Source organism: Ischnura elegans, chromosome 7 (assembly GCF_921293095.1).
Source record: "Ischnura elegans chromosome 7, ioIscEleg1.1, whole genome shotgun sequence".
Taxonomy (NCBI): domain Eukaryota; kingdom Metazoa; phylum Arthropoda; class Insecta; order Odonata; family Coenagrionidae; genus Ischnura; species Ischnura elegans.
Genome location: NC_060252.1, coordinates 13,496,056 through 13,513,480, shown reverse-complemented (window position 1 = coordinate 13,513,480; position 17,425 = coordinate 13,496,056). Strand labels below are relative to the sequence as shown.

The following is a 17,425-nucleotide window of genomic DNA, read 5'->3' as shown; positions in this document are numbered from 1 at the left end:
AGAATTTTAAGATGAATGGTTCAAAATGGTGAGTTTTATGGCTTTCTGAGGGATATTTTATTAATCCTTACACTATTCTATTAGTAATATCAATCCAATTAGGTAAAAGGGATTTAACTTACTACAATTAACTTAAAACTTAAAAACGTAGAACTTAAAAATTTCTCTGAGCTCTGGGGGGGGGGGGGGGGTTTATCCCCCAAAACCCTCCCCTCACTGCGCCACTGTCCCCCTCCACTTTACTTCTGGGATCGAAACTTATCCATGAGCAGTGGAGTTTTGATTAATTAAGTTTCATTCTCGGGAGTAAAGTTTCATCCCGGGTAGAAACTAAACTCCTTGGTGATTTTAATTTAGTGCGGGAACCAAACTAAACCTAGGCCTCATATTTTCATTTCCCTGCGGATCAAAATGAAAAGTATTTGTTTACTTTCACTTACCATCCCTGGTATTAATACATGCATGAAACTATGCTTCATTGCATTGGCTTTATAAAAAACAATTAGTTTAATCATTTTTATTGAAGATTAGTTAAGATTACTATTTAAGATTACTGAGCAGTGGCGGCTGGCCCAAAAGGACTCTCGGACGCCGCCCCTCCCAAAGATTTGAAAAAGGAAAAAAATTAAATGCCCATGCACTTATATTTATGCATCTAATTAACCAAAGTGTTTTTTTCAAAATCGCATACATCGAAAAAGTAGGAAAAACACGCAAAAATAGTGCGAGAAGTTCGCATTTGTAGCCACGGGGTGCTGGCCAGAACGTTCCAATCTATCGCCATGCAGTTATATGAAGAGCGGTAGAGGTGGGGGCTGCTGGTGCTATGACGCGTTTAAGCTTGTGCCTTATGGAAGTCTTGGGATGCCATCCGAGCATGCGCAGAGCGACGTATCTAGTAAGTTGACATTGCTGCTACGGCTGGCGACATTATAATCTGGCGATTACTTGGTGCTGCAGTGTTGCAAAACACCTTGTTTTGGTTTAAATTTTATTATTATAAATATTTAAATTGTAGTAATTTAAATTAAACAAATTTAATACCTAGATGGCCTTAAAAACTCACTAAAATACACAAAATATTAAAAAATTTTGACCCCCCCGGTGAAGTGTGCCTCCCCAGCATTTGACTCACGAGCTGCCACTGTTACTGAGATCACAATTTTACACTGTTTCTTGTAAAAAAATGTGTGATACTTGCCAGGACCTATCCTCTCCCCCATGTGAGATTAGGTGAGAATTGGCATGACACCTTCCACCCCTATACACCTCACATAATTAATGGATACCCCGTGATTGTGAAAATAAGATGCAAGCACTTCATCCTTCCATGGCAAAAAGGCTGACAAAACCAATAACAAAAGCAGTGATAAACTGATATGATTCTAGACAAATGTAAATCTTCTCTTCTCCTCAGTTTGAAAATGCTGAAACAGAGAATGGTAGCTGTATGCATTGTAAATAAGGATTGGGGTTTGTGACATTAAAATAAAGTTTTTTACAATGTATATTTTTTAATGCAATTACTTTTATTAAATATTTCTAATAGTTGTACCTGTCTGTTTTTAAGTATTAACATAACTATACAATGGATGACATTGTATTAATCATCATTATTTACATATGCTGCAGCCTCTGCTTTTTCAGCTGAGGCTCGCTTCTATGAGACCTATACAAATGGGCAGTATGGTTAAATAAATACACCAAGGTGGGATTATAATGTAGAATATGGGTTCAGGAAGTATTAAATATCCAATTTTCTTCACAAGCCCTCAGAGAACTAATTGGCTACCTACACCTCAATGGGCTCTTGACAAACATTGCACATATTAAATGAGATAAGTATTGCTTTTTCTTCAGGTAACAACCTTTGAAAAAATAGTATTTTTGGTTAGCCAATGAGCAGTCTATCCCTTTTTTAAAAAATTACTTTTATGCAAATAAAATAAATTGCTTAAAATTTTTGTGCATAAATAATATAACAAAGGAGACATTAATGACACTCTACACTTTTACACATCCCATTCTCTCAGAAAATTGCTTCGTGGGGAACATCAGGATAAAAAAATGCACCTCCACTCTCAATAGCTATCACATAACATTCATACAAAACAAGAAATGCATAGAGCAAATGAACAATGAGTATAATAAAGCACCATAAAATAAAGGCTCGTAAAAGAAACCGTCAAATCAACTGCTACACAATTATAGCTTGTCTATACAACTGTATTTTGAACTATGAATTCAAAGCTTTCCAAATGCATTTTCAATGCAACACTGTGCAATACAGTTAATCCATATCTTTTTTTGGAAAAAAGGAAAAATGACCATCTTGCAGAGGGCTATGCAACAATGCAATTCACAGACACATAAGAGAGGATTCATGCTAAAAATGTGTGAGGACAATTAACCAAGAGTGGTCATGTCAAGAGTCTCCACCACTCGCATCACCAAGGAATGTCACTTCTGAGCCCACTCATTTAGCACTGAACTTACTGACATGAATGCATGGCACAGAATATCCATCACTGTTTCTAATGTTGCACCACACAGACAAACAATTCAGTATACAAACACAGCATCATTACACCACAAATTGGATGTCTTTCACGAATGAACCACCATCAGCGTGTAGTGCATTTAGGTCTGTTTATAGCATTTTCACTCACATTCATAAGCTTTTTTTATTTAAATCATAGTTTGGTGACTACCCTGTTTTGATGACATGGATTATAAGAACCACATTGGTACACCACTATGTGGCCTCACAAATCATATTCCTTCTTGCTATATCTCACACGTGAGTCCTAACTTCTTTGCGTAATGAAGGGAGATCACGGTATCATGGAAATTGCCACCCTCCTAACGTCACTCACCTTGATGAATGACAAACATTTAGTGAACCTCAATTAAAGACAATCTTGGCAATCACGAGAGAGACATGTCACTGGGGTGGGTACGGGATCGCTTACTTTTCCGGCGCCTTCGACGGCCTCCTCCATCACGCTTACCAAAGGAGATGTTTCCGGGGTCGTCAGCAAGCATGGGATACCTGTGCACCCCATGCGCATCTAGTCCTTCATAACCCTCCACGTCCCCCCTAGCCAAGAGCTCACGGCGCTCCTCCTCCGTCCACTCAGTGTGGCTGCCAGGGAATCCAGTCCCCACGAGCTGCCTCTCCGCCTCCCAGGCTCTTTCAACGGCCCTCTTGTGGGCGTGCTTCAGGACTCGACGCCGCTCAGCTTCGGCATCTGTGCCATAGCGAATGTACACCACGGCATCAGGGCCATGCAGCCTCAGCTCATTGCCAGAGGCACTGGAACGTGCACCACCAGTTTCTACCTCATGAGCGGAGACATTGAACATGCCTCCCAGCCTACGCAACTCTTCCTGATCATCCCTCATCTTCAAGATGTTATCTTTGACAAAATAGAACACATCTTGATTGTGAACATTCAGGTGGACGTCAAGGAAGAAGGAATTGTTGAATACTGATGTTACCACATCCTGAACCACTCCATTTACACCATCAACAACACTAACCATGGCACGACCTGCCACTCGTGATATTAAAACACCTTCACCAAATACAGCACGGCGGTAAGCAACTCGAGGCAATAGGTTCCTAGTTTTAGGCTCCAGCTTAAGTAATGGCTTAGGGACAAAACCTAGATCTCTGAATTTCTCATTAATTTTCTCCACAATGCACTGGAGTCCAGATATTACACCAAATTCAGGTGACAATTGAGGAGATTTTATATCAGCACTGGGATGATATACTGTCTGAGAAGTGTACTTGGACCCTAACATTGTCTCCACGTTGTATCCATAGAGCTTCAGCCAGCTGTGCAAGTCTGAAAGAACAAAATCAAAAATTAGCATCTCATCTAAAAAAATCCATCCTCACAACCAATTTACAGGAATTATTAAAATCTTTACATTAAATATATGCTCATTGTTGCCTACAGATAATGAAGTTGAATTTAATCTTTGGATGCAATGGCTGCTAATTGCAACAACTCTTGAACAACAGCATTATGATTTTTTAATTGTCAGCCAACCAAATTTTTAAGGGCCCCAACCATAAAAATAACACAAGGCTTTGTCAGGACTGCTATGTATACGTTCCAAGCATTCCTGATGAAATGCTTTTGAGATTTATTTGTATCTGCAATTATAACTGAATTACGTTCATCCATAGATTGAAACATATGACGTATGATAACCTTTTATGATAAATTAAATGCAAGATAAGAGAATTTTTTTCGCAGAAAGTAATGCACATTGAAGTTTCAGTTTTTTTATTATTTTATTTAGAAAGTAATAAATATAAAAATCTTTAAGTGATAGTTTAATTTTATAAAATGAAAAATATGTAAAATGATTCTTACCTGTCATGTAATTAACTTTGTTGAGAGGGTTGATGGGGTCATTGTTGTGGAACCTGTAGATGAACACGTCTGTTGGAGTAGTAAGTTTGTTAGCCAATTCCTCCCATGCAGGTGTAATCCACTGGCCGACAACAGGATCATAAAGTCTCTGGTTTATAAACACTAAACCAGTATGAATGTCCAAAAGCCCTCCTTGGAAATCCACAGGCAAATAGAAGCCAGGGTTAGTGTCTTTAACCACTTTACCAAATGGAGTGCGGTGAATTTCTTTGATAATATTACCGGACATGTCAAAAACAGCAAGGGGAGAACCATTCTGATCAGTGGCAACGTAGAACCTACTCTCAGCAGTCTCAATGGAGACCAGCATCTTCCTTTCATCATAAAGAAGACGAGAAGTTTTTCCAGTCTTGGGGAAGTGGATGTGAGACACCAAGTCAGGTATGGCTGGATTGCCATAAAAGTACTGAGTGACATTGCCTTGATCATCATGCCAAGACACAAGTCTCCCTCTGTCATCATAGAAGTACCAAACCTGGAACTTGTCCTTTTCAAAAGCATGAGAGAGCTGAGTCAAGGCATTGTAGTAATACTTTTGTTCCCCTCTCCTGACAACAAATCCACGACCATCGTAGCCATTGAATTCCACATCACCATATTGAACGACTCGATCACCACTGTCATATCCTAATGTAATTTTCTCACCATGCTCAATGATGCCAATAACATTGCCATTCTCATCATAGACATACTTCCAGTTCCCATTCCCAATCACTTCCAGGAGATGACCATCAGCATTGTAGGTAAAGCGATCAGCAACTGAATTTTGCCCAATCATAATTTTCTGGGACTTAATCCTGTTGCGCTTATCATACTCAAGTTCCAGTCGGTATACATCAAAAGATTTAATGTTCACCATAACTGACTTGATTCTCCCATGCTTGTCATAATCAGTGATGGTGAAGAACTGTTTGCTGGTATCCTGCATCACAGACCTATTGAAAGTGTTACGATATATCCTCAGATCACTCACACTCTCCAGCATTCCCAAGTTCTGGTTGTACTTCATTCTAATGGGCTTAAGCTCCTTCCCATTGACTTCCAAATCAATACCAGAAATTCTTGCATTGCCATCATACTGGTACTTAAAGTGAGCATTATCAAGCCCTGACTTGCTGCCAAATTTAAATCTTTCTTCTTTAAGTATTCCTGCATGGTACTTGAACTCCTTCTTCATCTCAAAATTAGGCTCAACCACATCTACATTCCTAATGAGTCCAGTATTTTCATGGTATGCATAGTGAATAGATGATAGACCATACAAAATGGTCTCCAGTTTTCTGTTTTGGCCATACACATAAGCAACTTTTCCAGTTTGATGGGGATATACTTTAGCGATGATCTGGCTCTCATCATTGTACAGAATTTCATATGGATGGCGATTCATCGGAGAGAAGTACTGATATTTGAAGAACCCTAATGATGTTTGCAGGGAAAATGCATGAATGTGGCCCCGAGGAGTGGTTAATGACTGAAGAGCCCCTGCATCATCATACATAAGGAAGTAATCACTGCCTCGAGGAGTCGTAACTTTGAGGGGCTGTAATGGAAAATAAAGAAAGAATAATTTTACATTCAGAACTCATACAGCAAATAATCATAGATGATGCCAAGTGAAAAAAATACTTACCAAACTGCTGAACATATCTTTGAAGGCATAGGTCATAGCTGTACCATCTCCATAGCGAATTTCATACAGTCTTCCAGCTCGATCAAAACCATAGGTCTCAGTAATATCTCCCCATTTCCAATTTGTCAGGCGGCTAAAGCGATCATATGCCAGCTCAACTGGGGCAAAAATTTCATTCCTGAAAATAAAGACAAAATATTTTTAATTCTATTGAAATAACCTTTGCATCACGTGGCAAAATTTACTTGATAAACCTATGAATTTGATGATCAGCTCGGTTATACATAATTGACTTATCCTTCTTGTACTCATGAAGAGTCAAAGAATCATAATGCAGAATATCACAAGGTATTGAAATGATGAGCAAATTGTCACAAACTAAATTAGATTGGGAGCTCTAAACTGGAAAGCAATTATGTAGAAGGATAGATAACATTTGAGAGTGATGTTACTAGAACCAAGACCAGACTTCAGACAGTCAAAAATTATTTTATTGGCAGCAGGTCAATTCTAAAATTCACAAATCCACTAAAACTAAATTGAATCTTCAAGCCTACAATCTATCTCAACCTATAAAATTAAACATATAATTGTTTAATGGGAGATCAATTTTTTCCTGATGTGGCAGTGATGTATCAACATTGAAAATCGAAACCAAACAATATACTGTTCCACAAACTTTTTTAATGCTGTCGACTTCTTTTAACGGCTGTGTATAACATCATTATGGAGACCAACATTTTGCGCATTACTTTGAATTTGCTTTTGTTCCACCACGGATATTGCTTCGATCCACCAAATAATGCCAAAATCAGTTGATTTGATTGAAAACCAGGTTTAAATAAGTTTTGTTTTGATGAAAGATGCTCATCATTACTACCAATTTCAATTTTTTCCTTCTTTACACATTGATCAATGGGCTCCAATGAATTACAAATGCATTCATTCGACAAGATTCCATTAAATCTCAGTATACCTGCCCACGTTTTGTCCAATAATGCATTACAAGAATCGTACCTTGGTCCAAGTTTCACAGGTCGTGCCAATCGATCATAAGTGACATTCAGCAGCTCCACACGATCATCCATAAACACAGCCACAGTTCCAGTCTCACGATCATACTCCAAAGTCAATAGATTTTCGCCATTGACCCTCAGCTTACGGCCAATCTGGACCACTTGTTTATTTTTCTTCCCTTTGCCTTCACGTCGAAGGAAATACCTCCACTCAAAGCGATTGGCCAGGTCTCCCCCAATTTCAGTCTTCTGCTTTGCAGGCACTGGGAAGCTTTCTCCAAGTACTGGGTCCAGATCTGATAAAACAGTGTAGGCAACGGTGTCTGTGCTGATACTATGCATCCATGGAGTTGTGCTAACTGTACTCCCATCAGGCATAATGGTGGTAGCATGCTCTGCATTCCCTGAGAAGAAAAAAGAGAATGATCATAGGTACATACTCTAGATAGAAATGAGGGACTCATGATATTGGGAAGCACATATTATGTCACCACTACTTTTTTAAGTGATTAGATACTTTCATACTTTTTCTGAGAAATTTTGGATATGTACTTGATACTATATTTCATAAAAGTTTAATTGTAATATGAGTGGTCTTCATCAAAGCAGTCATAGCTGCAATCCAAAAAAATTGCATTTGGACTCAGCACCAGTGTAATGGAAGATTTTGCCACATGAATTAGGAAATATATCCATCCATCTGAGAATATTGTAATTTTAAGGGGAATGATTAGTCATTTCAAGGGATATATTTGGAGGGGTACACCTAAGACTTGAACATTTTCCATGGGGCTTTGAATCTACCAAAGCCATAATGAACCAGGGGGCTTTGAGCTTAAGTAAATATACATTCAAATTTGAAAGGAGATAACTTGAAAAAAGTATAAAACTTGAATGAGCACTCACCATTTTTCGTTATCACAGTTGATCCCTTGATGAGCATTGCTACAGCCTTTTCATCTCCATAAGCCACCTTAACTGTTGCACCCTTGATGCTAAGATCAAAGGATAGATTGATGACTTGTCCAGTTGGGGTGATTGCTCTCGTCAGTCGGCCAAACTCATCATAGTTATACACGTAACTCCTTCCTGTACTGTCTAACTTTGTTTTGAGAAGTCCAGTAGAACCATGGTAATCAAATGTCACATTATAATTGTCAGGAGTGGAAAGCTCATGAAGCATTCTCATCCTAGACATTCTAAGCCTACACTTTTGCCCTTTAGTATTCTCAATCGAGTTGACTTGACTAGAGTAATCTCTTAGAAGGAAGACCTTGTTTCCAGCAGCATCTGTGACGGTGCTCAATTTCCCATTGCTCGTATTGACATTGTAAGTAAAAAGGTATGATGTCTCTCCAGTCAGTATATTCTTTGTGGCAATGTGCTGACCAAACCTATTGAATACATATATTTCTTGTGTCTCAGGAGAGAATATTTCATACTCTCTGGCTTGGTTCGATTCTGGGATACTAGACACCACTGAACGTATTCTATAGTTAGCTTGGTCCCCAATGTGTAGAATACCATCTGGAGTGACAGCGATCGAAGAAATTGTGTTGAACTTGGATGTGGCTGCGAGGAAGTGGTCCTCATCGAAGCAATCACAGCCTCGATCCAAACAATTGCACTTGGACTCAGCACCAGCGTAATGGAAGATTTTGCCATCGGTTCCAATCACTCGCACTCGGTTGATCCTTTGGGAGTCACTCTCGGCAACATAAAGATCTCCGTTAGGTCCAAAAGCAATGCTCTGAGGCATGACCAATGTGGCATGGGTGGCTAGCTCCGTTCCGTAGCTTCCTGCAGGGGATGGGCAGTGCAAGGGCCTGCCAGCCACCACCTTCACTCGACCGTCCGGAGTCAGCTGGAGTATCATGTGGTCATCTATTATATGCAGGGTGTTATCTAAAGGATTGATAGCTAGCTCAGTCGGCCACCTCAAGTGAACCTAAGGGAAGAGAATTTTTCAAAAATTAGTTGGACACTCCACATTATTTTATTATTTTTTCAGAGATGTGTCAAAAACCTTTTTTCCAAGTTCAAACACAGATTGAGCTTGAATACTTATAACTTTACCTTGAATATCAGAATCAAATACAGTAGACCCTCACTTTACAATATTAATCTGTTTCCAAGGATTGATTGTAAGGCAAATTTGATTGTATGTTGAATCAGTTTTGTATGTATCAGTTTTAAAAAGCATCAATAAATGTAAAAAAAATATACCAAAAATGTGTTTTGTTAACATATATAATTGATGAAATATTGTGCAAGGGTAAATAAAATTGGTGTAAGTTGAAATTTTAAAAAGGCTCAGGCAAATTTAGCTCAGATAACATGCCAAATCCATTGTAAATCAAATCCTTTGTAAATCTGGGATTTAATGTATTGAATAATTAGCCAATGCTGAGGTATGAATGTTCTCAAAGCAGTAGCAGATCGACAGCTGTATTGATTTTGATGAACAAGGTAATTTTTTGTTTTTTCATATTTATTTTAAGAATTTTAACCCTTTCCTGCCGGCGCCTACAATAGAAAAATGTTTTCGTGCTACGAGTAGCATAAGAATATTTTAAACCTCTCTGTACGGAGCTCTTTTTTGGGGGTGAGTTGCCTGGGTATTTTCGCCCCTCAGATTTGGGGCTCAGCTCAACGGGGCACCCGTCCCTTACCCCAGCCACTGGACTTCACCCTCCAACCCTATCATAGCACGAATCCACGGTCAACTTATTGCGTTACCAGTGTTTTTTTCAACCAAACCATTTAGTTGATTTTAAATCATTTACTCTTCTAAAAGAATTACTAACGTTTTTTTAAGCATTGTGGTATTTTAAGTGGGTTTCTAGCGTTAATAACAACAAAGTTAGTAAATATAAGGTAATAAGACTAAGTCCGGAAGACAGTTATTTGTAACACTAAAATTCCGTTTAAAAATTGCATGGGCACAGAACAAAACGAAGAATTCATTTCAAAGTATAAAAACATAGTAGTATGTAATAAAACATGTCACTGAAAAAACTATTGAAAACATAACTACTATGCAACGGATTCCTGCGGTGAGGATGGTAATAAATGAGTGGGAGAGTCGGGCTTTATTGCCTAGAAGTGACCCTAAGGACTTGCTAAGCTGGGTCTTAGGCTGGGCTTGAATGCATCAGTCACTTCCCTTCCCTCGCATTGGCCAGAGCCGACATCTGGTCGTTTGCATTGAAAAATCCACGACAGCTATACCCGATGTCAGGTGTTCTGCGTATGAAAATGCCCGTTGGCTCCACCAGACGTCCGGTGCAAAAGGGTTAAGCTATCAATACAATACAATACGCCACAATCATAAGTTTACTTTTACTTGAAGTGGTACGATGGCAAATTTTTGTTATCCTTATTGGTATGCTTTTTTCACATCACAAGTGCAATGCATGGCGATGGATTACAAGGAATAGACAGGACAGCAAAGTTTACATACAGTTGTAGAATGGGAGTCATGTTTTTACCCATGATGAAAGGACAAATTTTTGTTTTTTCCTCAGATATTTTTTTAGATCTCACAATGCATTTCAACTCTGCGAAATAATTATCTGCACTGACCAAGGGCATGGCCAGGATAGCCATTTAGGTGGCAGGACACAGAGCTACAAAAATATCACACCACATTTCGGTGAAACCTGTTTGATGATCTAAATAAGTTTCTAATGAAAATAAAAATATTTATCCTACATAATGAATGTACAAAATTTCCACCATGCCAAACCTTAATTCATCAATTCATTCATATTTTTAAAAAAATTTACTTGGCTAATCAGATTGACTAATTCAATTCATCCTAGCACATAGTAGTCTGCATCACGGCTTAATGTGAGGTAAAGGAATGAATTCTAAAACCAATTTATGTAAGACTTACCTCTTCTACATTCAACGTGCCCTCACAAGGTATTGGTTTCCAGTGAGCTTTGTGCATATGGTTGCCAATGACTGTGGTCACTATGCCATCCCTATCAACCATTCGTATATTTGTTCCATCCGCAAAATAGACAACATTGTCTGAAGACACTGCGACACCTGTTTTAAAAGCAAAAAAGAACATACAGGTTAGAAAAGAAGATTAAAAAGTTCATTCTAATACTATGGAAAGCTTATTTGCAGTAAAAATTCCACATGAAATTTTTGGGAAGATAAGAAAACAGCAGTTTCATTTCATAGGGAATCACAGAAAAATGTGGTTCAATTATAATCATGATATGTATTCATAATTCACCATGAACAATTGTTTTCTCAATAACACAGTAGTCTAAAAATTAAGCTAAATTGGTATTCTTTTTTCTTCCAGGATAAACATAGATAACTATACCTATGTCTCATCTGTATAGCATGGGTAACAAATGTATTACATAATGACTAAGAGTAAAAAAATTTTCTTTCTTCCACCCTTACCTTTTGGATAGGCTAACTTTGCATCTCTTGCCAAAGCACCGTCTCCACAATGAGCCTCATCACCAGGAAGACACCTTTCTCCAGATCCCACAGCGGGTTCCCAATTGTGATCTGGGTCAGAGTAGTCATCAATATTCCTTACACGAATTATTTGATGAGATTCAGGGTCAGATATGTAGAGGATGCCATCCAATGGACTTAGCGCCAAATGGTAGCGGTACGACACACGAGTGGCGCTGTGGAAATAGCCAAGAATTAGAACTATGAATACAAGTACAAAATTTAAAAAAGCACATAATCATGATGAAGGCATTTATCATACGCATACCCACTGAAGGTGAGGGGAGAGGGGCAAATGCCTCCTTACACATTCATACAAAAAAAAAGGTTATATAGTTATGAACAAGTTTTCTTCTAACCCATGAAAATAATATTAGTAAAAATGCATCTAGAATTATAATTGAAAATTTTTAAGCAAAAACTTGTAATGACTGCTATGATATAATTATGTAAAATATTCTTGAAATTTAAGTTTCATTCGCCTTTTCTATGCTGAAATGTCACAACTACGGCCACCCTTCCCGTCCCCAGTTTTGATCCCAGATATGCTCTTAGTGCCTAGAAATTATGAATACGTACTTGAGGCGAACAACAGTTCTGACTGTTCCATCAGTCAATATTCGCCGCACCAAGTTGAAATCCCCCACAAAGATGGAGCCGTCAGCAGAGGCGGTGAGGGCAACTGGGGCAAGAAGCCTTTGCTTTGAAGCTTGGCCATCACAATCATAACAGTCAAGAGGTCGCTGGTGGCCATTTCCCATCGCAGTCAGAATTACTCTGGGCTTGTGTTTGAGGTATATATTGGACCCATCACCTTTTTGAAGAATTCCTGAAATGAGAAAAGGTTGGCATTTACATTACAGAATTGTGACTTCCTAAGCAGATACCACACATATTTTAAACAGCAAAACACAAATGATTTTCAATCATTAAAAGTAATAACATCAATCTTAAATGCATTCTAAATTTCAGAGATGCATGAAATATGAAGGCCATTACTGACAAAAAAAAAACACTTCTAAAATGCGACTGCTTCAGCATGTCCATTATAACAGTCTCGATCTGGCACCAGCAGTAGGCACATTGATTAACGTGCTTTAGTAACTTTCATTTAGAATGATGAAATATTTGTTGAATATGATGATCTATGAAAAAATGATCTAAAACTGCACAACACATTTTGCAATTTTTGAGGTAATTTAGCCTCTCCACCACCAATTGTTGTATTGGTCCCTTTTAAATGTTTAACACTCTCACATTTCAGTTTCTGGAGCTGGTTCAGACAGGGGCGCAGCAAGGAATTAAGGCTGGGGGAGGGGATTAGGTGCAGCTAATACCGGGGTGTGTGGGGGTATGGAATACCCACCAAGATAAGCAGTAGGTGCGAGGTTAATAAATTGTGGAATTTTAAGATAAATGGTTCAAAATGGTGAGTTTTACGGCTTTCTGAAGGATATGTAATAATCCTTACACTATTCTATTAGTCATATCAATCCAATAAAATAAAATGGATTAAACTAAAAAATTTCTCTGATCTCTGGGGGGGGGGGGTTTATCCCCCAAAACCCCCCTCAAACATCCCCAAAAACCACTGGGTTCAGAAGCTTGGTTCAACAGCAAATGGGTTAAATCCATCAACGAGAAAAAATTTCCAAAGTTTTGTGCAATCAATCTATCACGGTAAAAATTCAAAGCCAGTTCATCATAATGTTCATCATAGAGTTGCATTATTTGAATGGGAGAAACATAAAAAAATAGCTCAACAATCATGACCATTGAAGTATTCAACGGCCTAAAATTTGTGATCACTTAACCTTGTTGGCTTCCTGTAATTATTTTCTTATGATAAATTTTTTCACACAGTATGTACTTGCAATAATAATGTATAATCTAGTTTCTCACCTTCATGGAAGTTGTATCTGTGGTGAATATCCAAATTCCAGCCTCCAACCTCAGATATGCTCATGTCATGCCCACTGAGTTTTGTCGTTTGGACATCCCATATGATGTCTTTGCAGTCATTGTATTCATAGCCAACTTTAACCATGGCTGTCGTAACACCATAAACTCTTTGCCTGAAAAATTGATTTGCAATAATACAATTTTTAAATCATGGACTAATGAATCTTCCCTCATTTTATTTATGAAGTCAGGTTAAACCACTTCACTCCAATAGCTTTTCCATTATAAATTTCTAAATAGATCAAAACACTATACTGGAGGCTAACATTCAGCGTGGAATATTTGGACATAAGAGCTCAAGGCTATTTTTTGAATGATCAGGATCGGAAAAGTTGCTAAATGCCACTGAAGTGATAAATGACTTTTTTCTAGCATGCTTAAATATGAATATGTATTAATTACAAGTACATACCTGTACACATTCAACCTATTCCATGCATAGGTGAATTTTATATCAGGATCTGCTTCAAAGGTCTTCTCAAAGAGAATTCCCTCTATTGTAATTCTAAGGTGAACCAACTTTAGTGTGGCTGGTATAGTGTCAGGGGTTAGTTGAAGTTGGATAGTTGATAAATATCCAGTGGCTCTAGAACTATGGTAAACTAAATGGAGACCAGTTCCAGGTATTTGGAGACTTTCTTGGACCACCTGTTACAAAATGGAAACGAATTTCAAGTTTAAAAATAGCATTCTTTTCCCTTAAACAAAAAGTTTAGCTGAGGTAAAAGGTAGAGTTGGGGGTGTTAGATTTTGCTAGGGGTATAACCATTTGAAAATAATGGAGCAAATAAAATATTAGATAAACATTAAATATGAGATCTATAAAATAGGTTTGAGTGCATACCTGGGATTCAGCCAAAATAGCACTTTTATCAGGGCATGCTCCTTGAAAACCATGCTTCCATGTGGCAAGCACCACTGGCATCATTAGGTCGTAGTCATGGGACTCACAAGCTTGTGCTACTGGAGGTTGAGGCTTTTCATCACCAGTCACCATTACAATGGCATCAATTATCACAACCTGTACGAAAAAAGCAAAGATGATTTATACATTGAGCATAAATTTATCAAAAAAACAGATTTAATGATTTTCAAATAAAGAAATGATTAACACATTCAATGCAGATTAAGAGTTTCAAGCTTATACCAAAAATTGAGTCCAACCTTTCTTTGAGAGTTCAAAATGAGCATGAAATGCAAAATTGAAATGAACTGCGCACAATAGAAGATTAGGTAAAACCATGACAAATAGTACCATGATGGGGGAGCAAAAGTAATGGAGACGTAGGGAAGAAAGTTTCTAGGATATATTGTATCAAAAATTTCCAGCTTATTCCCAGCTAAAATCAAATCTGAAACTATTCAGTTGAGATGTGGAACAGATATGAATTAGAAGTGGAAATCGCAGCCACAAGTGTGTAAATTGTGCACAGTCAGGCTACGGTGGTAAGTTAATTTCCCTGGACCACCTCAGACTTAAAGGAATTTTATTTAAGAGTGTCCAAAGGCTTCATTCCGGATATGGACTGGGGATCCTCCAATCAGAAGCTCAATACACTTGGCTACCATATCATTTCCATGCATCACTGATCTGTTCTCCAATTGTTCCCAACTATTGCCATGAAAACAACATATTCCCTAAAGCCACATTTCAAATCTGGAATTCATTTTCAACAGGGTACAGAACAGAGGACGCAAAAAGGAAAGACCACATCAATGGCCATGGTCTACACTGAATGTGTTAATGCTCAAATGTTGCCCCACTACTATTGAATAGCTTAATGTCACTACCTCATTCCACGGAACGTTCACAATTTGGCTCTGAGGGCGGAAAGGACTCCTTCCAAACTGAAGTGTCACAGCCCCACCACCATTCACCAGCAGATCAAACCAACCATCGTCTCGAGTCAGTGTGAAGCCTTCAAGCGGAGTACTTGTGCTAACACGAACTCCCATTAGACCCATTTTCGTTGGAGTGACCACTCGACCACGTACCACTGCAGTTCGACTGTTAAAAAGAAACCAACATATAGATGAAAGATAATAATTTAAAATTCATTGGACTAAGAACTACACACCAAGCACAATGTCCTTTGGGATTCAATTCTTGTTGTGATTTAAGATCAAAACTGAATAGCTAATGAAGAAACACATCCATTGCACTCATATAAATTTATTGATTTATAAAAGAAATAAAATTGAAATATAATTTTTGAAACATGAATTCTTTGGTTGTCAAAAATGTATGCTTTGACACTTAGAAAACTGAGTCAGACTTGAGAAAAGAATTTACTTTTCTATTTATATCAAGGGGTATTTTGTGGACACCACAAACAACACAGACTACATCAGCCAATTACTACTGAACAAGCATGGGACAGCAAATCAGGATCTGGCGTAATAATGCAAGGGAACACACACAAGAAAATAAGGTGAATAAACTTAAAAACACTACAAATAACTTAAGTCCAAAAGAACATAAAAATGGGTATACAATCATGCCCAACCACATTCTACAACGAATGAGCATTTGCTTTTTTTCTGTTTTCTCTTACCTCGTATTGAAGTGGTTCCAAAATACACTGAGAGCAGCACAAAGAGAAACAGAAGCCCACAAAGTTAACAACATGAATACCCATGTAACATAGCAAAGCCATCACAACATGAGGGTTCAAAGAGAGGGTTTTTAGTGCACCTTGCTCAGGATTATGTGGAATTGGTAGCTTTCTATTTGACGTGGACACAAGTGGAGGGGAGAGGTTTTCACAAATCATTTTGGCTCAAAAAACTGAATTTTTAAAAGAAAACCATAACACACTCACAGAGGACAAGTTGAACATATTCAATGGGCTTTACAAAAGCATGCAGAATAAACCTCATAACGGATTTCACAAAAAAATGCAGCATAAAAACATATTTAATGACATGAAACATTTCTTCTTTCATTTTTTTAAGCCAAATTACACTCTACTTGCATTGATGCAGGAGTGTGCTAATGATTATAAAGACCCAAATACTTTTCATTAGTAATCAAACACATAATTCCCTCATGTACTTAATAACATAATATTTATATCAAGAGCAAGTAGTCAAAATGTTTGACTTTTGGTATTACCATAGTTTTGATGTAATACTTTCATCAAAAAATTCGAACACCATTTTACTTTCTCAAGCACACACCTGCTACTGCTTGATTTTAAGAGTCACAAATAGGGTATTTGTTTGACATGGGGCACCACACTTAACAAAAATTAATATTTAACAAGTCAAAATTTGAAATGACAGTGAGACAGAAGGAGTCAGAGAAAATACTCTTCAGGTGGGCAGACAGAATATGATCAGTTCATTCATGACGACACGGTGGTACAAGATTTGCTACAAGATTACATGAACTCACCTTTCATTGAATGATTCTTGTTTTGCATAGTTCTGCAAACTTCCTTCCTCAATCAGAAATTTCATCCTCTCAAAAAATGATGCTGTGATTGCAGGAGGCTGTTTGCGGAGTAAAATGTCTATTGGCTTGGGAGCTGAAACACAAAGCTGGCTACTTCTGCATAAATGATTGGAGCAACATTCTGGATCTTCGCAATCAACGAGGCCATCTGAAAAAAATCATGAAATACAATTAATATAGCTCCATCCAAGGAATTAATTAATTTAATGCCCACATCAGAATGCAGTATTTTTCCCCCAATATTTTTTTTTAATTTAGCCTTATCAGAACTGTAAATAAGCCTAATTTCTGATGAAATTTTGGATAATTTGGAAAGCCAGTGGCTGTGTAAAGCATGCCTGCCTCAATTTCAATTGGTCGAGTTTCTAAGGGAGGGGAGATCCTTACAGAAGTGTAAGGGCCCCCTCCCCCTCTAACCCTC

At 37.9% G+C, this 17,425-nt stretch overlaps 1 protein-coding gene across 3 annotated transcripts in view; it reads right to left on the bottom strand.

Annotated features, from left to right (window-relative positions):
- Window positions 1-1,508: 1,508 nt before the first annotated feature.
- Window positions 1,509-17,425, bottom strand: part of LOC124162914 (teneurin-m) — a 343,415-nt gene continuing 327,498 nt past the window's right edge. For all 3 annotated transcript variants that reach the window (XM_046539642.1, XM_046539643.1, XM_046539644.1), the window contains 14 exons: window positions 16,945-17,152; window positions 16,103-16,129; window positions 15,339-15,555; window positions 14,392-14,568; window positions 13,960-14,195; window positions 13,488-13,660; window positions 12,165-12,414; window positions 11,526-11,761; window positions 10,996-11,153; window positions 8,004-9,045; window positions 7,099-7,501; window positions 6,082-6,259; window positions 4,392-5,991; window positions 1,509-3,854 (listed from right to left, as the gene is read on the bottom strand). In XM_046539642.1, the coding sequence (XP_046395598.1) occupies window positions 2,929-3,854; window positions 4,392-5,991; window positions 6,082-6,259; window positions 7,099-7,501; window positions 8,004-9,045; window positions 10,996-11,153; window positions 11,526-11,761; window positions 12,165-12,414; window positions 13,488-13,660; window positions 13,960-14,195; window positions 14,392-14,568; window positions 15,339-15,555; window positions 16,103-16,129; window positions 16,945-17,152 (5,831 nt within the window). In that variant the 3' untranslated portion in view covers window positions 1,509-2,928. The remainder of the gene's footprint in view (window positions 3,855-4,391; window positions 5,992-6,081; window positions 6,260-7,098; window positions 7,502-8,003; window positions 9,046-10,995; window positions 11,154-11,525; window positions 11,762-12,164; window positions 12,415-13,487; window positions 13,661-13,959; window positions 14,196-14,391; window positions 14,569-15,338; window positions 15,556-16,102; window positions 16,130-16,944; window positions 17,153-17,425) is intronic.